This window comes from Perissodus microlepis, chromosome 6 (genome assembly GCF_051167445.1).
Source record: "Perissodus microlepis isolate ML-2025 ecotype Zambia chromosome 6, ASM5116744v1, whole genome shotgun sequence".
Lineage (NCBI taxonomy): Eukaryota > Metazoa > Chordata > Actinopteri > Cichliformes > Cichlidae > Perissodus > Perissodus microlepis.
The window spans coordinates 16,724,946-16,747,012 of NC_140466.1; the positions used below are offsets into that span (position 1 = coordinate 16,724,946).

At 40.0% G+C, this 22,067-nt stretch overlaps 1 protein-coding gene across 3 annotated transcripts in view; it reads right to left on the bottom strand.

Moving 5' to 3' along the window:
• mast1a (microtubule associated serine/threonine kinase 1a) overlaps positions 1-22,067 on the bottom strand; it is an 81,458-nt gene that overhangs the window by 31,857 nt on the left and 27,534 nt on the right. For all 3 annotated transcript variants that reach the window (XM_084931105.1, XM_084931104.1, XM_084931107.1), the window contains 4 exons: positions 6,971-7,059; positions 6,267-6,342; positions 5,674-5,746; positions 677-837 (listed from right to left, as the gene is read on the bottom strand). In XM_084931105.1, coding sequence (XP_084787231.1) covers positions 677-837; positions 5,674-5,746; positions 6,267-6,342; positions 6,971-7,059 — 399 coding nt within the window. The remainder of the gene's footprint in view (positions 1-676; positions 838-5,673; positions 5,747-6,266; positions 6,343-6,970; positions 7,060-22,067) is intronic.

Genomic DNA, 22,067 nt, shown 5'->3' on the forward strand with positions numbered 1-22,067 from the left:
ATGTGTTAAAACTAGAGCCTAGAGTGGTAACAGTAAAGTAGATACTGTTACTAAAAGTAAAGAAACATGTCAGAAGAATAACTAGTCATGTAAAGTGCAGGTACCTGAAAACTCAAGTAACATATTTGTACTTTGTTACTTTCCACCTCTGTCGACTGTGTCCTGCGTACTACTGCAAACCTATCGCTATACCATGATAAAGGGATATTTTACAGTGTTGCATTGGTGCCGCTACAGCAAGGACTTAAGTACTGTTTATTAAGGTAGACACATCTTCAAAACAGAGCATGATGTGTTTGATGAATAGGCCTAACAAACCTAATGTCCCCTCTCTGTAAATGCGAGCTGCACCAAATAAAGCACTGGCACATTCACAAAAGGTGACTCATCTGAATTAATGACTGAGAGCACTCCACACCTCTTAATAACAGAAAGAAGTTGGTCCTGCACAGTAACTGAATAAATATTGCTTTTATCATCTTTAATGGCTGCTAAATGTCCTTTGATAACAGCTTGCCATGTTGAATTTTGGCTAGTTTTGTTATGTCTTACACAGAATACTCAAACATTTACAAATAAAGCTTTGATGTTGACATCTTTATTCTCCAGTGTCACACAGGAGGGATGGGATCCTTTACTTAAACAGTCTTTTGCCCATTACCTGTCACGCTCTCACCTGAGGCTTCGGGAGCGAGGACGGACGTGGGGCGAGCGGCGCCCGCCGTCGTCGTCTGTGATGCTCTCTGTGCTGCCAAAGTGCTTGGACAGGAAGTGCAGCTCATCCATGGTTGGCTGGAAGGGCAGCTGGTGCAGACGCTCCTGGGATGAGCTGGATGACTGGAGAGACATGAGAGACATGAAAAGGAGGCAAGGTTAAAAAGTGAACTGTCTGTCGTTTGATTTTTTTTAAGCCTCTGTAAGAGCTGCAAGATCAATAGTTTAAAAATAGACATCCAGTGATGAAAAAGAACATCAAAAACAAAGAGAAGAGAAGAGAAGAGAAGAACAAGGTGTACTATAATGTGAGTGGGTGTAACAAAGAACTGAAACGAAGAAGAAACCAAGTTAAAAGAACAAGGAGAGAGGTGGCGAAACAAGCAAAATATCCAGAAGGAGTTGGTGTAGGAGTGCAAAACAGAGTAACGCAGACTGAAAAACAGAGCAAAAAGACTGCAGGGAATCAAAAAATCACCCCGAGTAAAAGTTGACTGCTGGTTAAGCATCTCATGCCTCTGGGCGATTAATGGCAGCGCTGCCTGGTTTTAAACAAAAGACTTTTCTACAGCACCGAAGGAAAAAAAACAGCCTGGATCAATGGGAGCCTTAATGAACACATCTCCCAATGGGACATAATGGTTGGTTTTGGCCACACAATGATTTCTGCTATAAAAATCCATTAGAAACTCTTTTCAGGTCTTAGTCTCTTGCAGGCTGAAGAAAAGTATAGAAATTGCAATGCTAAGAGTGCAACATGATCAATTAAGAAGTTCCCCAAAGACAGAGCAAGATTGAAGAATGAGGGGAAATGCCACTGAACATGATGGATGTCATGAATAAATAAAAGTTTATATGATTTGCTTTTGCTACTTCATTTGGAGCATTTCTCCAACTTGTCAGTCTTTCTTCACTTCTGCTTGCTTACTACTAAAGAAAAACAAATATGATAAATATCTCCAACATTTAGTTTTGTTATTATGGTGGCACAGCTGAACCACTGGTCATTCAACCTTAATGCTTTTGACCTTTAATGGCTTTGAGGCTAAACAGAAAGCGAAATTAGTCTCTGCATGTTTTTCCTGAAAGATATTTTGAAGAATATGCAGATTCATTTCAGGTGCATCGGGCTTATAAATGGAGTGAGAAAGATTTGCCGCTGAGAATAGCCTGAGGAGGAAATTTTTGAAGATCATAAAAAATGCTTGGCTTTAACAGCTTTATAGGAAAATATAAAGTCAGTCCCAGAATGGAATATTTACTGGAAGCGTTGCCTCTATATAAAATGATTCTTTTTCACTGCATTTACTGAAAATCTCAAAAAAGTGAATAGCAGCAGATCCTTCCAAAGAGTTGAAAAGTGTGGCTTAAAGATTCAGATTCATGATAAAATGTGTTATAAAGTCACTACTGGTTTAGGGCACGAACATAATAAATTACAAAATAGTCTCAGCAACATATAGGTTGTATGCTTAGAACCAAATGCACACAGCACTTATAATGGTACAAAAGTACCAGGTTGTATGAGCGGAATGCATTTGCCATTGGATTGTGTATTGACACTGCTGCACTTATAAGCTATGAAACTTTTAATTTTAAATGAGAATGTCTCACCATTTGAACAAAAAATTGGAATTATTTTCTTTAATCCATCCATCCATCCGTTCATCCATCTTCTAAAGCTCATCTGGGTTGCGGGGGCAGCAGTCTAAGCAAAGATGCCCAAGCCCCCCTCTTAATGATCACCTCCGTCAGCTCTTCTGGAGAAAAACAAGGGTGGTTTTCTCCAGAACTCCAGCTGCAGAGATGTAAACTCTTTAGTTTGTCCCGCATGTGCATCAGGGTTTTCCTCCCTGGAGGACCTGCCTGAAACACCTCACCTCGGAGGTGATTAAGAGCTAGATGTCCAAACAAATTCAACTGACTCCTTTCAATGTACTCCTATCTCTAACAAAGAACCAAGACAGAAATGTAAAGTATAATCTGACATATGGCAAAACATAGTTTCTTCCCACTACAAAGATTTTCAGTAAAATATTCAACATGCATCTTATTTTTAAAAGACCAAAGTGCTTTTTCAGCTCATGACTGCACTATCAACTATAAACAAGTTAAAGGTAGAAATAAAAATATAAAAAAATAATAATAAATTTGAGCATTGGGAGTAATATGACAAGCCTGTATCTGCCCTGGTGTAAAATTGCTGTTTTGCTGTGTGAGGCAGGATCTAAGTAGAAATGAGGAATCTATTGTTTGTGTCATCTGTAAGGCTTAAACTGTTACATATCCACTGTCTGTATACATTTCCAACTGTTTCTGTAGCTTTTCTCTAAAATATTATGTCATTTCTACCTATAGGTATACACACACATACACCTTGTACTCTGATCTGCTCTGTTCAGTATACAGCGGCCCTGCTGTAGCTAATCAAGCAAGTAATGGAGAACAAGGAGAGCACTGAAAACTGATTGATGGGACGGAAGGCAGGGTAGGAGGAGTGATGGAGGTGGAGAAGATTATGGAGACACAGAGCAACCACCTTCAATCTCAGTAAAAACAGATCAATGGGTTATCTACAGTGTGTGCGTGTCTCTGCATGTGCAGCTGTGAGGAGAAGCCGGGAGGCAGTCAATGAAAGAAATGATGTGCGAAAGAGAAGAGAGGCTGAGGGAACGATCGCGTTCAGGACGGCACAGAAATGTACAGGGAGTAGATTATGAGTCAACGCATCCACCTGAGCATCAAACACATTAAAGTCCATTTCTCAAATGGAGTCTTTACCAAATGGGCCTTGGCAGTGTTCAATTCTCCGGGTAGTCTCTTATGCCGCAAACATCTTGCACTCAAGAAGAAAGCGAACATTGTTTTTGGCTCTCTGTTTGCTTCAAATCGAGTTTCATTTCCACCTACACTCTCTTTTATTTGTCTCTGTTGTCCCTCTTTATCATCTCTCTCTGTCTCTGCGAAGAAATGATGGATGGAGAAATACATACTGGAACAGTCATGAATACAGACTGGTTACATTTCAATTATCTCTGCTCCACTTTTTCCAGAGAGGCCAAGTCATCAGTTTCAGATAAATCAGGTCGAACATATCTTAGCAACTGATTACTTATTTTTAGTTCTGGTTTACACATGATGCATGTTCTTGCCACTCAGAAGCTTCTTAACAGTCATCTGGGACCGACAAGAGGAATTACAAAGTCAAAGACTGCGGAGTTGTGCGTGTTTGTGTATGCATGGCATTTAGCCGCGACTGTGGCCTGTAATTGTTTCAAAGCCAAACGGAACAAACGTAGCACATGCAACTTTAGAATATGAATTCAGCAGCGCCAGAGCTGATTTTGTGCATGTAAATATATGCAAATGAGTTCTTTGAGTGAAATCCATATTCATGCACAGGCTATAAAATGCACCTCATCTATTTAGCAATAGCGAAAGTAAAGTTCTGGTGCAGTTTCATGACTTAGGCAGCAAATTAGCCAAAGGAAAAAAAACAAAACAAAATACACATTTCACATTTTCTTCTTGTCATTTTTCACGATTCTCTGCTAAAACTATAAATGAAAGGCAGTACGTAGTATCTGGTCACACTTCTCTGTTTTGCACTTTCGAAAGGGAGCACGGGGGGAATGTCTACTAAAAAATACGATGATCACAGAGGCTCAACAATTTACTTCAGAAGGTTTATATGAAGCTCACTGCACCTACACTGTGCAGCATAGTTTGATAGACACATGTTTTGTCTTACAAGGACACATTTAGTCAGCAGCAGTGGCTGTGCAGTTAATGATACACAACAGATGGAGGAAAGTTGTCGCCAAGGAAGCCACATCTGTTGTATGGTCAATTATGCTGGTAACCTCTTATACACCTGCTTTCATTTATTCTCCTTCTTTAATATTTGTATAGGAATAAGTGTCCTTAAGCATTCAAGTACTTAAATACTCAAGGACTAACCAACTACTCAGCAACTAATGGCCCACTCGCTGTATCATCTGAGCTCCAGCTGCCACATATGGTGGCGGAAGCCTTTGTTGATAATGAAGGACAAATAAACTGCTCTTACATAGTGATTTTCAACCTTTGCACAGCATATTTCTTTACAATTTGCCTCTCATTCACTCATTTAGACGCACATTTACAGAAATGGTGGCTGAGATGGCAATGCAAGACACCTGCCCAGCATCATTAACTGGAGCGACCTCTCGATCGATTTGTCTATATATAGTATGGATCATCTGTCCAGGCTGAATGCCCATGTGCTCAGTGATTGTAAATATCTTCATGCAGGCAATAATCAAGTAGAAATATGTCAATCAAATGATGACTAGACATTTATCGCCCTCTGATAGCTAATAGTGGTGATTCTGACTTGAGCCCTCAAGGCCTGTAGGTTATTTTCCACCAAAGAAAACACCCTCTGATTTAGTGGTGCCGGAATGAACAACCTTGGACTCGACGGATGAGACGCATGGAAGAATTTTGAAATGCGATAAGTCTCCTTATCTTTACCCACAGCCAGAGTAAGATTTGAAAAGCTGCGGCAAGTAGGAACAATTTCATTTCCACCTTACGGAAAGTGTGAATTAGAGAGTCAGCCTTCTAGCAACAAAAGCTTTACAACAATGAGTCAGTGACACTGATGTTTTTGAAGATCAACTCTGACAAATCGGATTAAGCATAAATGAAATGGGACAAATGCTATATCCTTTTTTGTTCCATTAATCTGTATTTGCCTTTCAGGTAGCAAGGAATGTAGCAACGCACCAACAAGGTCAGGAAAAACAGACGGGATGTAAAGAATAAACAATGAAAATATGATGAAATCAGCCTTGCACATGTTTTATGACAAAGGAAATGCATTCAATACATTAATCAGACAAAAAAATTCCAGCAATGATCACATTAAACTGCAGGAATGAAAATCAAAGAGTTCGATCTTCTGCTGAAACCTACCGTTGAGCTGGGTGTGTTGGTGCCATATCCTGAGGAAGGCAAAGAAGCCAAAGACCATCTGCGACCATCGGCCCTGAGAAAAGAAATGAAAAACAAAAGTGAAAAACAGGAAAGCATATGTTAGACACAAAGGGAATCAAAAACTGTTTTTCTCTACAACTTTTAACAGCCAAAATTCGAAATGTCAGTTTCTATTTTTGTTCCTCCAAACAGGACAATTGGCTGTTATACCGGAGCAATTCTGCCACCTTCACTGCCTTTCAATCTATCCAATTACACTTTCACTCCTTTCATCCCTCTCTTCCCTGAGGCCTCCTCCGGCTGTCCCAGAGTCTGACACTTCCCCTGAGTGAGTGATGAGGGGGGACTCGTTTGGGCAAAGTCCAGGCACTTCGCCTGATTCATGTCGGCCTGTTGTCACGCCTCAGTCACACAGACCCAGGACAAAGCTGCAGCTCCATTTTACACGTGTGTGTGCGACTGAGTGGGTGTGTTCCCTGAAGGATTTCACTGTGTGTTTGTGTGCATGTGTCTCAGAATAATCCTAACAGCAGTCAAGCTCCAATATTTTGCACAAAAGAACTGATGCCAACCTTCGAGAAGAGGCAAAGGAGAAGTGGGCAGGTCCGCTTGGTGAGAAGTTGCGCGGGCTGTCCAACGGACTGCTTCCTAATAAAATACATATGGAGAAAAAACAGTTAAAAAAAACAGACGCTCTGGGTTACGGGCAGGGTAATAAACTAAAATACATTCTGTTTGTGGTTGTTTTACATTAAAAGTCAGTTGGTTTTGTTTACTTCCTAGAATATTCAGAATAACTGTGTCAAAAGCTTTAGGAAATGTGCATCTCCATCCATGTTTGCATGAGCGGGTTCTTGGATTTTTTTCTGCTCCTGCATGCAGATGCAATGAGACAGCCATGGGGATATTTTACAGCTTTCTACTGATCAACCTGACAGGATACACAGCCAATGCAAGCAAGCTGCAGACTGCAGACTGCATGCAAATGCAGAAAGAGTCAACAGAAAAAATATAATTACAATCCTTTGGCTGGCGTAAAAACAGTGAATGTAAATTTTGTTTTATTTTCAAACTTTGCACCTCATATAATTTTTCTTTTTTTTCTTTTTATTTCAAATTTTCAACAATGCCCATTTTTGACAATTTATTTTGGCTTTCATAGCAGATAATTGAGATGCTAAGAAACAAGCGGCGGGACAGACTGATATGATGTTCAGGAAAGGCAGCTGGAATCAAACTGGGAATGTGGTAAAACATATACATCGGGCATACTGACCTATGTGTCCGGGCAGTGGTGAGTGCGGTCGTGGCAGGGTGGGGGAGGTACTGGTCAGGATGAGGCTTTTCCGGTTACTGGTTCTGCAACTACAAACGTAAACAAGAACAAAGAGCACCTCAGTATTTGTCTTCATTAGATCAATTAACAGCTGACAGCCCAAACGACTCAGGGAGCCCCAGGTTAATGAATACACTCGCCGAGCTTGGCCGTGCGCTTACATGACAGCCCAAACAACTCTATAGCCTGCAGTTAAATATTTGTGTGCACAAGTGTGCATGCTGTTTATCTTGAGTACAGTATGTCATTCTGTGTGTGCATGTGCCAGAACATAATAGAGGATTTTATTGACATCTGCAGGTCCACAGGGGAGTGCGACAAAGCAAGACAGATTTTAATTTCCTCAAGGTCCAGCTGCATGATGGCTGCCGCTGTGAAATATAAAGGCTAGATTGATGGAGGGCAGGAACGAAGACAGGGAGGAAAAGAAGGAACAGGGAGGGCAGGTATAGACCATAATGAAGGAACGAAGTTATTGAACCATAAAGACTACACATGCTGCCGCCACTAGAGGTGCCGCTGTGCAGTTTGACGGAGAGTGCACAAGGGTCATTGTTTTATGTAACAGCTCATAAAGAGGGAAGAGGATTTTTCAGGTGCTCTTTTCCTGTAAGGATTGCTCGCAGGGCTTTAATGTCTCTGTGTGTGAGTCACATTAGTGCCCGTCAGAGCAGATTTTAGAAAGCAGCACCGAATCTGACAAACAACACAAGTTTGCTTCTTATTGCATCAGCTAGCATGCTGCTCTACATCTGTGCAGGAAGTTAAAAAACAATCACAGCATTTACACCCAGGAGTAAAGAAAAAAAAAACAAAAATGGTCACACAACACACAAACCCTGTATCTATAATCTACATCTCAGTCTTAGAGTTCCTACCTCCCTCATCTCTATCCTTTTTTTAAATGCAAATCTTCAGCGCTTGTTTCTAGCAGTCTGAGAAGTCTAACTGGCAGGATTTCATTGGTGGCAGTGCGCCTCTGTGGGTGCCAGCTGAGGGAGAGCTTGTACTCAGTGTTGCAGAACACAAGCGAAGCACATTGAAATATTTAAGGGGAATGCATTAGCTTTGGACAGAGGGCTAGAAGTGGCTTAACACCATACTTTGCTTCAACTCTCTTAAAACGAGAACAGAGGAAGGGGGAAGGGTGGCAGAGGAAGGAATAAAAAAAAAAGGCACAGAAGACTCGAGTGCACATTTCCTTGAACCTGTTTGAAACTCACTTTCATTTCCCTTCCTCTTTTTTCCTAGAGGCATGAAAAATCCACATTCTCACTGCTGCTCTTTCTCAAAAGGCTGAATCGCTGGAGCATACACCACTCAAGCTTCACTTCAGAACACGTTCTTAGCTTTTGATTCATGATTCATCGTATCTACAGGAGAAACACTCTATCAGTGACTTGTTAAATGGGAGTGATTCACTTTCAGGTCTAGTACCTAATGTTGCAAACCACATATTACTGGGAAGGAGCATTAATTCTACCTGCCTCCTTTTTGCAACTATTCTCTATTATCCCCAGTCACAACAAATGGCGTCACCATATTCTGATAACTCCATTCATGCCCGGATCCATATTGCTTTCTCCTTCTCCCAAATTAACTCTCTAAATGATGAATAATTGAAATGTGTGACGTCAGGAAAAGTCATTCTCTCCCCTAACTCCCCTTTAAGGCAATACAAGGTTGACTAAACTATTAAAAAACGAAGCAGAATGAAAACCCTACAAAGGCAAAGCCATCTAATCTTCCTGTGGAGTTGAGAGCCTCTTTGCATTACAACATTATCTTAAATGAAATGCTTCAAAAGGGTATCTTGCCCTAAGCATTTGTACTGTAGCAAAGGTTATATAGGAGCTCTGCTCTTTATTCTATACTCCAACTGCCAGTCACACCAGTAAAGGTCACCGTAAGAGCCCTGCTACTTCAATTCTGTTAAAACTAAGTGGAGCACATATGACAGACACAGCGGGGGAAAGGGTGGGTGGGGGGGGGGGGGGTGTCGTAAAACCATCCTACCGTGGTGGTTGTATACTCCACTGTTTTGTTTTTTTTTGAGATCTCTCTCAGTGTACCTTTCTAACATTTACCAAGAAGTCCTGTTTAACAAAACCAGCATGAACACACATTTACAAAAGCTTTTACAAAACTGAAACCATCGACCTAGCTCAGTGCCTTGCAACCTACTGCAACCTGGTTTGTTTGGGTTACTGTTGTTAGACAGACTTACATACAGAGGCCAAATCAGTCACACATCAAAAGAAAGCCTCATAAAGTGCTTTAGTGCTCCTCGGCATAAAGAACCGCTTTCTAGCATCAAACTTGATGCAGCATAATTAGGAATATGAGTACATAACAGTAAAGACTATACAAAAAATGAAATAACACAAATTAAATAGCATTGCAATATTGTATATTACATTGCATTGTTCTAATATATATAACATTGCATAATATATTTTCCTTTTTTGTTTACAGTTCATAAAAATATTGTTTGTTTTGTATAATTATGTGTGCACACACGATTTCCAGCTTTCCTGTGCTTGTATTTTAAGTTTAAACAACATATGAATGAAAATACTGGCAGTCACCAGCGCTGCCCCACAGCCTCCTGCTAGATGAACCTATGGCATAAATGTGAAAATTGGAAAGGGGAAATCTTTCTTGATTTATTTAGTTCACAAGATTTTCAGAAAACTTGACCTCTAACCTCGACCCTGAGGTCGAGGTCACAGAGGTCACCATATATTGATCATCAGCAGCTGTATAGCAGCATTTGTAAATTTTTCCTCAGCTTACGTGTTTATGTTCTCTTAACAAAACGCCTGTTTCTGTTTGTTGGATGTCTACTATATTGCCTCTCTGGCCACTTTATCAGTTTTAGCAGCTACTCTGATAATTTGTTGTGATCCAGACTCAAGAAAGCGCTGGAAACATTCCTCGGACATTTAGGGCCATAGTGACATGATACTGCTCAGATGCTGCAGATGTGTTGGCCTTAAATTTTTTGATGTATTGTTTAAACGCTGTTCATTATACCACCAGAGCAACCTGAGCCTTTGATTCCAGCTATGGATGGATTTACAGCAGATTCTGACCATTTCATCTAAATGTTGCAGCACAAATTGCAACTCATCAGATCAAGCAACATTTTTCTAATCTTCTATCGTCCAATTTTGTTGCGCCTGTGTAATAGCAGTTTCAGATTGCCATTATTAGAGGTGGGTGTGGTCTTCCGCTGCTGTGGCCCACTTACTTTACTGCATGTTTTGTGTTCAGAGATGCACTTCTGCATGCCTTAGTTGTAACAACTGGTTATTTGAGTAAGAGCTGTCTTTTTATCAGCTCAAAGCATTTCGGCAATTCTCCTTTAACCTCTGGCATCAACAAAGCCATGTGATTGGCTGATTATTTATCTGCCCTAATGTGTGTTTGAACAGGTATATCTGTGGTTTCTTTTTTACTAAAACTACAATTTTAAGAGGAAATGGTAATGTGATGAGGTAAGACATGAAACAGTATTAAAACTGAAACAGTCAAAACACAGAAAAAAATCAGTCCTCGTGGATAATTAGCCGATGAACCAAAAACATTACAGTTTGCTCATTGCTGTATCTGGTGCACATTTCTGTCTCTTATTGTCTATATGTGTTAGAATGAATATGTTTGTATTTTGGACTGTTACTTTGATAAAATTCATGTGGTTCACTTGATATTTTAAAGTCAAATTATAAATTCACCAATCAATTCCTATTAGCTGCAGCCCCAGTTATTATGTGTGACATCGTGGGGAGTGAATCGGTACAAAAAGGCTCACTAATGTAGCTATAGTTGCTCTGTTTTATGGGTATGCACACTCTATAAAAACTGTATATTTACACCATTGTCCCTTCTCTAAGTGAGTACCAATAAGATCATTTAAGAAAGCTCATTAACTGTAAAATCCAATCATGTTCACCCCATATCCCTTCCTGATAATTAGTAGCAGTCAGTGAGGAATATAGGCGCCATAGGCGGCTGTTGGGGCTTCTGACTAACACGCCGTGGATACACTTCACTGGGAAAGCAAAGGAGATAAGAGAACTGGGAAAGCTGGTGTGTGTGGTAATGTGACTTTAAATCACTCCGTCACGGTTATAGCCGTGCAGCCTGAGCTCATCTTCTTTCAGTCTGGTTAAGAAGATGTTAGTATGTGTGTGTGTTTGTGTGTCTCTGTGTGTATGTGTGGGAGAAACGTAGACACAGTTAATACGCTGTACACTGCCATCTTTGGATCATAAATCTGCCTCTAGTTTAGTAGTCAAATACAAACAGTTTACAGTTTGTCAGTTTACAGCCAAACAGTCCTGCAATACATCATCTGCCAGCTTCTCTGTTTTCAGGCTGACGGTGATATTTGGGCTCATTCAGTCATCCGTCTCATGCATGCATGAATTTTAAACATAAGAGGCTGAAGCGTCACTAAAAACAAGACTCTTTCCTTTTAAAATATTCAAACCGCTTCAGATCAGATTAGGCCAATCAAGAGAAAATTCTCTCGATCCATACAGAAGAAAGACGAAGAGAAACTGGGGGGGGATGTACAATGTTACCATAGCAACAGATTTAGAGTCACACTCATGAGAAGCAAACGGCGTCATCTACAACTGTTTGGCTTTAACCAGAGCGTGCAGCAAGAAAAGAGACAGCTTGTATTAAATTAAATAATTAAGGTGAGTACGAGACTGAATCAGCTTTAATCTACAAAAAAATGTGAAAAAAGATTTCACCCGGCAGTGAACCTCAGTACTGAGAACCAGAGTCTGCTCACACAACAGAGCCAATGAGCGTTTGTGTGTTTTTCTCGTGAATGCCAGTTTTTTAATCCATCATAATCCATTGTGTAATCCATCATGCAGACTCAATCTGTGTGTGACAGAGGGCTAGTGGCGAGGCGGGAGGTTAGTGTCAATCAGGCGGCGTGTGATTCACTGGGGTCAGCGGTGCATGCTGCCATTGTGTGGGCCTCTGTGGACGGCGACCAGAGCTGACGAGAAAGCTGCGAGTGTGACGCTACTTTTAATATGGGAGGTAGAAGTAAAGTGTGTCTGCGTGACATTGTCATCTCTGTCAAAGCATAGCACATACATGTTTTTGTTGTTTTTTTGCTTCCAGGTATAGTCTAAAGAAACATCACGAGCATGAAGAAGAGGTGGACATACTTGTTAAATGTTAAGGCTTTTCTTAACTGCTCAAGAAATTAAGGCTGGGAAGCTGGCATGTATCCCAGCTATCATATGGGTATCATAGGAAGGCTACACCATCTCAGAGCATTCACTGTAAATAAGAGATGTTCTTGATTCCACTGGCCAGCAGGGGGAGACTCCTCTGCTTGCAAAAATAAGTTTGACTATGTAGAAGAAACGATCGAAGTGATCGCAATTCTTACTTCATTTATAACATCGGTGCCAACTTTCACTACTGACTTTATGGTCTTGATCACAAGTGTGAAGTCTTTGTTAATACAAATTCCATTGGTTTTGTAAATGATGGTTTCCTTTAGAGTAAAACAGAAGTTAAAAAGAGTAAGAAATAGGGTGTGGTTCCCTCTGGAGTGAGAAGTTGCTACAATGTGAGCGTGCTGTACTCTTTGATTACAGTCAGAGCCACTGCTAGCTAGCCACATCATCAAAACATGGGAAGAAAGCCAAGCTCAAGAATTCATAACGTGTAGTGTCACTGTGCTACTTCCATCTTTTATATACAGGCAATCATCTTGTAATATTAGCTGATTTTCCTACAAAATCTGCTGTTAATATTAATCAGTGACAAAGAGCAATTTTAACATGAGATTAATACTGAGTGCAGATTAAACAGTCAACAAACACGGAGCCCTGAGGTGCAATTTATATGCAATACGCTGGAGACATAGCACACAGCATCCAGGTTTGTAGCAGAAACTATCAAACATCCTCAGCAATGACAAGCTTCTGCTTCATTCACGTCCCCGTCAAGTACTTCTAACTAACAAGAACATGGTAATAAGCCACTTAAGGGAAACTTAACTCAACAGTGTGATTATACAGAAGTTAACCGCAGCACTGCAAACATTGCTGATGTGCGCAAGGTCAAAAAGCCAACAAACTAATTAAACACTAATTGAGGAGAAAATGAACTATGATGAAAACTAAGGTGTGATTTAAATCAGCAGTGTGGCTGGAGAAGCAAATGCATAATTATCAGCAACTCTGGAGCTCACCTTAGCCACGACTTTTCTGTTTCTAGTTAACTGTCACTGGTCACGTCAGCTCTGAACCCACTGAACTCTACCTGCCCAGTACCAGCCAGAAGCTGGATCAAGTTACAGACCAGTCAACGAATACTGTTGGGTGCTGCGCATTTAGAGAACAAAGCTATTAGTAACTACATGTATAAATCAGTCTATTTTTTTAATATATACACTTTTTTTTAATTAAATAGAGATGTAAACATCCTGCTGTTAAAAAAAATACCACATACCACAAATATACATGTAGACAGCCAACAACCCCTGCCTGTGTCCCAATCTCCCAGTGATGAAACCCAGTGCTGTAAGTGGTTATGATGCTCTGGTCAGCTCGCTGCGAGGGGGTCAAAGGTTAAATCTGTGGTAATGACTCGTGCAGAAGCTTTGACGAGCAATTATCCCCCTACAGGCCTCTGGCTGGCATAGGGCCATTAGTCTCTTACACACAAACACACCATGGAGAAAAACACAGGGTCAGTCCCCATAACACCGACCAAAAATTCAATAAACTGAAAATAAAAATGATGCAAACAATAACACATGGATGTGGGGGATTAAATCTGGGATATTTAACGCAATGCTGGGGCTGATATAGTCTCTCTCTGGAAGGATAAACAACCTGTAAAATTAATTAAAAATTTTTTTTTAAAAAATCAGCACAGATGTGACGTATATTGTAAGATTCTCCCCGAAGGCAAATTTGGGTTAATTAAAATCCAGATCTTCATATGTGATAATGTAGTATGCCTTAAAGTAAGAACTGGGAGCTGAGAACATAACGGTATTGGAACAATCGTGAAAACCGTGAAACCTCAGGAAACACAGGAAGTGATGCAAATGTGGCTGTGAAGAAGCGATTCTTAAGAAAGGGAAATGAGGAGAAAAGCTTCAGGTATCCCAAATTAAACACAACAGTGACTGTCTATAGCACACTGGAGCCTCTGTCATGGTTTAGGGATGTGATGTTGGGGATCTTGTCTGAATTGATGGAATTCAAAAAGAGCTTTGAATGTATTTCAAAAATCTAGAAGAATTATTCCTGAAAACTAAAGAAATTACAAGAAGGTTTGCCTAAGAGGTTCAGCCTGTGTTGAAGAATAAAGGTGGTTATCAAACACTGACTTTCAAGCTCATTAAAATGGTGCAAACTCTGTTTTGGGGTTATTTTGTACATTTCAATAAAACGCTCCAACTTTGTCCCATTTTGCTAGCAACACATAAAGAACTGAAGGGTGACTCACGACTTTTCGACAGCACTGTACTAGTTTGGGATATGAAACACTTGGGTTTCTTTTCTCATTGATATCATAAAAGATTTCAGCTGTCTGACCACATTATAGTCAGACAGCTGAGCACACTAATTACAACAAATGGTCACTGATAAAAACACAGCAGCTCCGTATTAAATACAATCAATTAAAGGACAGCAGATTCTGAATGAACAGCCTAACAGTGCATGATGAGGGGTTTACCTGTCATAGGCTAACATGTGCATGCAAATAGAAAATCAGTCATGGTCCACCGGCGTACACACAACACCCACCCACACACACACACACACACACACACGGAATGGAAACACACAAGTTTTTACCTACGTCCATTACACCATCCATCAGATAGGTGTGAGCGAGCGCCTGTGCATGCTTAATGTGCTTTACCTTGCTGATTATTAACTCTCTCTCTCTCTCTCTCTCTCTGTGTGTGTGTGTGTGTGTGTTGTCTATCAGTCAGTGGTGTCATCTTCTGCTCTAAGTGCTGACTCACAGGGCACACAGGACACAAGACCTTTTCGATGGGTACACCATCGATCCATCCAGTCTCACTTCCTGTCAGGTGACATTCTCTGTCTCTCTGTCTCTTGCCAGGACCTCTTAAAATAGAGTGCATATTTTCAACTGTGGGAAAAGGGTTGTACCTAATAAAATGCTGCCCCTTTAAATGTTGCTCCTTGACCAAGAGGCTGGTCCTTGTTAGTGCATCCTCTGTTCTTACAGGCACATTGTGAAACAAACTTGGGAAAGTGTCCAAATCAAGCCATGTTGGCAGATTTATTGAGCATTGGACATCTAGATGGCGACTGAGAGAATGAATGAGTGATTCTGACAGGCAGCAGATGAAATAAAACAGGTGATGCAAAAAAAAAAAAAAAAAGACAAAAGCAGAAAAGATAAATGATGATGGAGAAAACAGGAGAGCAACAACAGGACTGTCTGGATGTCAGGAGTTGCTGCAGGGGTTAGGTGTTATTCCTCATGAGAGACTAACCGAGGGGAAAGCGTGACAAAGCCGGACAAAAAAGTAACACCCATAGCTTCACCATTGTACAAGGCAGAAAAGAAAAGGCTATTTAAAAAATGACAAATAGAAGAAGAGGATTGAATAAAAGAGGTCACAGGAAAAAATTCAGCATGTCAAAAAACTATTTTGGAAATTTATGAAAAAGGGACAATGCTCACTTGTTACTAGTTGCTGCCAATTCATTACTTAATACATTGCTGTGTTTTTTTAAACCTAGCTGTTTATGCAGCTGTTGATTGTATAAGAAAGTTGGCTAACAGACAGTGAGGCTGACTGTTTAATTTGGTGACCGGTCTGCTAAAAACCTGTCATTCAGACTGACTTACTGGTTGAACTTGTGACTGACCATGTGGGTAGCCGATAGAGGAGACTGACAGAGTGCATTAACAATGAATAACGAAGTGATCGTAAACTCTACAAAAGCTTATGACTCAATTTTTAGCATTTTGTAAATGATTGCAAGTAGTTCCCATGAATGTCTGGCCACAGATTGAACGTACAGCACCTATTTGCATGACCACTTTCAATAGGAAGGCGATTGCACAGACTGACTGCAATTACTCTCAGATCAGTTGGTGAAGGTTTGAAAATAACTGAAGTCTAATTGATAAATGCAGGCAGATTGTAAACATGCTGCAATCAATCTGAGTGAGTCTGTGCTGACAAGTGCAGCTTCCCTGCGACATGTCTCTTTGCAAAAAGAGACTTAACTCTGGTGTATGGTCGTATACTATATAAAACCATGCCTTTCACCTGTGCTTTTTTTCGTTAGATCACTGTCCTGCAGCAACTATGTCACTATTTTGGTTTGAAATTTAAAAGGATCTTGTTGGACTTGTTGGACGTGAAATTCTGTTTAATGTTTCTATGTATGTAGACAGCAGAGGTTTTTTGATTTTTACCAATTTTTCACTGTTATACATTGTATTATTACAAACAGATTTGACCCTGATCCCACTGATTTCCCTGCTGTTTGCTGCAATAAAGGTGATACAAAAAAGCTCACAGAGGAGATCGTATCACAACACGGTTAGAATCACATCTAAGCAGCCAAGTACTCTACAGATGTGTTATTCATGTAAACCTGGTGTAAACCTGCATGTAAACCTGGTATCTAGGTTGCATTTTTTTTTTTAAAGTTAAACATCTTTTGGGAAATCTGTTCAGATTTCAGATTAATAGCTCAGCTGCAATATCTACAGATCCCCTGATCTCAATCCCAACCCAAATCAGCTGATCTCCACCCCACCTCTTCATCTTTATGTGTCTGATTTAATCAGTGTCATTTCTGTTAACATGGATGCCCTCTCTGTGCTGGGGTCTTGCTGCTGCTCTGCCTTTGGCTTTCCATGGAACGATGGAGAGTTGCCAGCAGAGAGCTACACGCCAAAAATAAGTTACTGTGGATGGAACTAATTTCCTTTTAGCTGTAGTTGTTCTGGACTGTTTTAATTCATTGTTAGGTGTTAATTGAAAGATACCTGTAAGTCTTGTTTTGTTGTGTGCTGAGTATACACAAAGATCAGTAATTAGCTTAGCTTAGCATAAAGAACATAAATTAAGGTTGGTTGAGGAATGACGGTATATTAAGCTGTACCGAAATCTTCACCGGTTCTTGGAACAAAACCTGGACGCCTCACTGAGTTCACACGTGTTTGTTTGCTAAAAAGTGTCTGTTTAATCAAATCAACATGGACATGTCACACCAATCACAGCTAATAAAAGACTAATTTAAAGGCTGCAGCGCACACTGCTAATTGATTGTGGTTGCAACCTTGTGAACCTTTGTGAAAGGTTCTTTCCTATCAAGAGAAAACTCACAAGTTGGATTAGATTTTTTAACTTAATTTTTATAACTACTTAAAAAAGACAGCTCACATAATCACAGAAGCAGCAGCACAGCACAGCTTTCTGTGTATTATGAAAAAAGTATGATGACACAACATGGCATTCAAAGATTCACTGGTCTCAAAGCAGTGCCTCAGTCAGGGCAGAGCTCATAAATATGACAAATAAATAAATAAAGTACTGGGTACAATAAAAATCCAGACATCTATTTCAGTCACATCATTCCCTCTATAGATGAGGGTGTTGTCAGATGTCCTGTTAAGGTGTGAAAGTGTATCCTCAGGCAGAGTGATGCAGCAGGAAGTTGCGGTAGTGCAAAGAGCTATCTGGCTCTTTCTGCATGTGTCTATCAGGCCTTTCATTTGCTGGTTTCCTGTTTGTCTGCATTACTCTCTCCACATTGCGTTGATAGCTGTGTCAGCTGTCTGCAGAGACTGCATGTGGAGACCCGAGAAGTGCTCTGAATCACTGCAACAACGGCATTTCACTTTGTTCCCTTCGTGACCTCATTCACAGCAAACGATCCGTAGCCGCCACCTCATAAAGAATAAAACCCTTCCTTGAGCGAGCAGCACTCGTTTGCGTTAGTAGGGAGTCTCATGTCTAGCACACATTAAAAATCACGTGATTATGGGTAATGCACGTGAGTTCACAAGAAAGCAAAGGCACAACATCTCTTGGAGATAGCAGTGGGGAGATTAACTCAGTGTTCCGAGACAGAAAAATGACTCAACTATAAATGAAACCATTTTGACATTTTCTTATCAGATATGTGACAACGCTGTTACCACAAGATGATTTAGTGCTAGGAAGTATAGATGTGCCTTTACAAAAACAAAGCTGTTCTCAGTTTGCATTTCTTTCTACAGTCGCGGAGTTTGAACCACTGTCAAAATTACTGTGGATATAGAGATCATCAAGTGCTCTGTTCTCTGTCTGTAGTTAAGTGTGCATCACAGTGTACCAAGAAATACTGTGGCCATCAGCATGAATACAGAATGGACCTCTGGCCTCAAAAAGGCATTTTCACCTCGAGAACTGCAGGTCACTGGATATTATCTCCTTTTTTGGACCCTTTCTGTAAACTCTAGAAATGCTTCTGTGGGAAAGTCCCAGTAGATCAGCAGTTTCTGAAATACTCAGACCAGGTCATCTGACAACAACAACCATACAATGTTGAAAGTCACTTAAACTACCTTTCACCCCGATTCTGAGGCTCAGTTTAAACTTCAGCAGGACGTCTCAACCATGTTGTATTGAGTGTCTGCCATGTGACAGGCTGATTGTCAAAATCTAATAATTCACATTTTTATTACTTTTAAGTTGGTTTTTTTTTTTTTTTTTTATAAATACACCAAATCATGCATACTGCAATCACATCTTTCCAAACATATTTAGTTTTTTAATCACAAGAGAGTCAAGAGCAGAGACAACTTCTCTTTCTCACATTCATAAAACCCACCCACAGTCTCATGATTATTAAGGCAAAATTTGAATAATCAGGCAATCACCTTAGTCCTACTGTTCGGTACAATATGAGGGCGTTATGTTAAGTTCGTAAGTGAAGTACTGCTGCAGTCATCAAAAGATGCTTAAAATGTTACAGAAGTAACATTTTATATGAAAATCCAAGCTGATCATGTTACCTTTAACACATTTAACTAATTATTTAACTAAGGTTACGATATATGACTGTGGTAACAAGCATTGCAACATATGTTTTATGGGTGTAAATGATAAACAAACACAAAAACAATATCACTCTGACGAAATAAGACAGACTTTTGCACTAGTGCGCCATATCTATTCATATTTACTGAAAACATCATCCACTTTAAACCTTATTTCACATACCTCATGGAGAAAGCGACTCTAATATGTGTCTGAAATCTCAGTACATTGCTGATAAATAGATATCAACTTGTTTTGTGTTAAACTAATTTGACACAAATATTTTCTGTTTGCAAGATCAAAATGAGCTCAGTGTTCTTGGTCAACTCTAATAGCAGTTTTCAATAACTCTGCATGTCAGAAATTTATACTGAGTAAAATAACGGACATTAGCTGCTCAGTTAATTTCAAAGCTTTCCTTGTGCTGAATAATAAAGATGAACTTAAGAAAATGTATCTTTATCTAAAAATGTCTTATCAGAAGATTCAGGTTTGATATCATGCAGTTCAGGTTTGCCAGGCTGTAATCCAGCTTAGGGGTCTATATGATAAGTTGTGTTATAATGTCATCGCAATATCAGAGATGAACCAAAAACAGTCTGTGTGTTTTGGTCCAGGCTAGCCTGAACACCAGCCAGTAACAGATGGTGCTGTCACGGTACAAACAACAGGCATACAGCACGGAGAAGAGAATCCATGTTCGATGCTGAACATTTTCTTTACTACCTTTCTCTGCACAGCTATTTCAATAAAAAACAGCAGAGCAATAAAGCTGCTCAAACACCAAATGGCAGACCCAGGTTTTATGCATCTGCTGCTGCAAAGTGCAGATAAGCATGTTCCTGTTTTTAACCTCATACATGAACACTGTGCTGACAAAAATATCTGAAAAAGGACCATTATTTTGTAGCATCTAAAAGCCATAACACCAGTGAGTATGTGCTCAAGCAGATAATTGTGGAACCTACTTATGTCTGGGTATCAGGTCCATCAACATAATGTATGCTCTATTGAAGCTGAGAGTTTCTTGTTGCAGAGACCACAACAACATCTGCACATATCAGATTGGTACAATGGAAGTATTATATGCAATATTTAATGAAGTTAGATTAGAATAGCAACATGTAATAAAGCCTGCAGTTTGGTGCCCAGTTAGTAAAGAGGAAGATTCAGCTAACAGGAAACCTAAATACTAATGATCGTTCCTTCTGAGTCACAGTCTTTCCTTTGCGTTGCAAATGAAAAATAAACATTAACACCTGCATGTGAGTGGGATGAAACGTCATGAGTTGACCTGATCATGAGTGGGTTCATTGGTACTCTGCATGATGTCCAAAACGAATATATATATATACAGTATGTGAGAGAGAGGTAAGGTCTCTGGCAAGAAAGCCATTAAGACTTCCTTCACTTGTTTGTCATCCAGTTTGAATCTTTTAATTCTCCTCTCGTTTCCCTGCCTTTCTTTCAGGATCTCAAAATCCAGAGCAACAAACCTCCAGAGTTTACCTTTAGATGGTGAAATCAAGTAAGACAGAATGAAGCAGACAAGGACTCAGACTCTATTGTCATGGGCTGCACTTAAACGTACACTGAGACTCTACTTCAGGCTCTGCCTTTCATCCCACCCCACTCTCCTTCTTCCTGCTGCTGTCTTGTGCCTCCTGTTCTCTTTCTTACTCACACACTTTTACTGTCTTCCTCTAGCTCAATCTGTTTGGAGTGGACACAAAGCATTATCTCTCTTAATTGCCACAGTCGGCCAAGAAACCCCACACACAAACACACACACAAAAGAAAGAGAAAGGAAGATAATTAAAAAACGCAGATTAAGAGAGGAAGCAGGGATGATATTTATAACACAGAACCTGGGACGGGTGAACGTTTTTCAGTGCTCGTGCTGATACAATAATTGAGTCTCAACACTTTTACAAAACAAGTATGCATAACAGGGATGCCACCAGAACTTATGATACCTTTGTTATTAAAATTATGAAAATGTGATGAAGCTTTATTTTTTTAAGATGTAAATATCACAGGCAGCACATACATATATTCCTTTTTGTAACAGGATTGATACCAACAGTGCCATCACACAACAGCAGCACTGTAGACAGGCAGACACACAGCCCCTCCCATCACTAGCAGCTGAACACCAGAACAGCAGCACAACAAACCTGCGTCTTAAAGAACAACACTGTGGCTTTTTGAGGAATCTCGAGAGGTCAGTAAAGCTCCCATTTCAACAGTTATCATAAATATTAACCTGGCTGTTGCACATGCTAACGTTATGTGTTTAACTAGTAGCAATGACCCACATTAGCAGTCTGCTAAGTTATGGTTAAGGTAGCGGCTAGCGGCTAGCAGCTATAGCTAATAATAAAATAATGTCACTGTTGGGGCTAGGCAGCAAATATTATCAGTCCTGACCATCTGTAAGGTTAATAGACAGTCTGTTCACCAGGTTTCAGCCAGCAAACATCACTGAAACCTAGACATCCTGTCTCTGGTCAAAAGTGGCAAAAACTGAACTGTAAATGGACAGATGTTGATGTTGTTTCGTGTCTTATCCACGTACACTGATTAGCATAACCAAAACCTTCTTTTACGAAACACAGCATTTTATATTTTAGTCTAAAATATTATTTTATTCTAATCAATAACGAGATTGTCCCAGACTGAAGCAGGTAAAAATTCACCAACAAGTACACAGAAAAAGTGGCAGTCTGCCTTAACTCTATGTGATCACTAATGAAAATGTGGTGCCAAGTCACCAGAAGCACAGGAGACAAACAGGGCTGGAGCTGAATACATTTGCACAGAACATCATTGTTCTAACTCTTATTTTTAAAAATGCCTTTTGTTTTTTTCCCCCTCTTCAGTATTGTCCTGGATATTGGCATCGGATTTGAAAATACAGTACTGTAAAAACCCTAAAGCAAAATTATGTTTAAT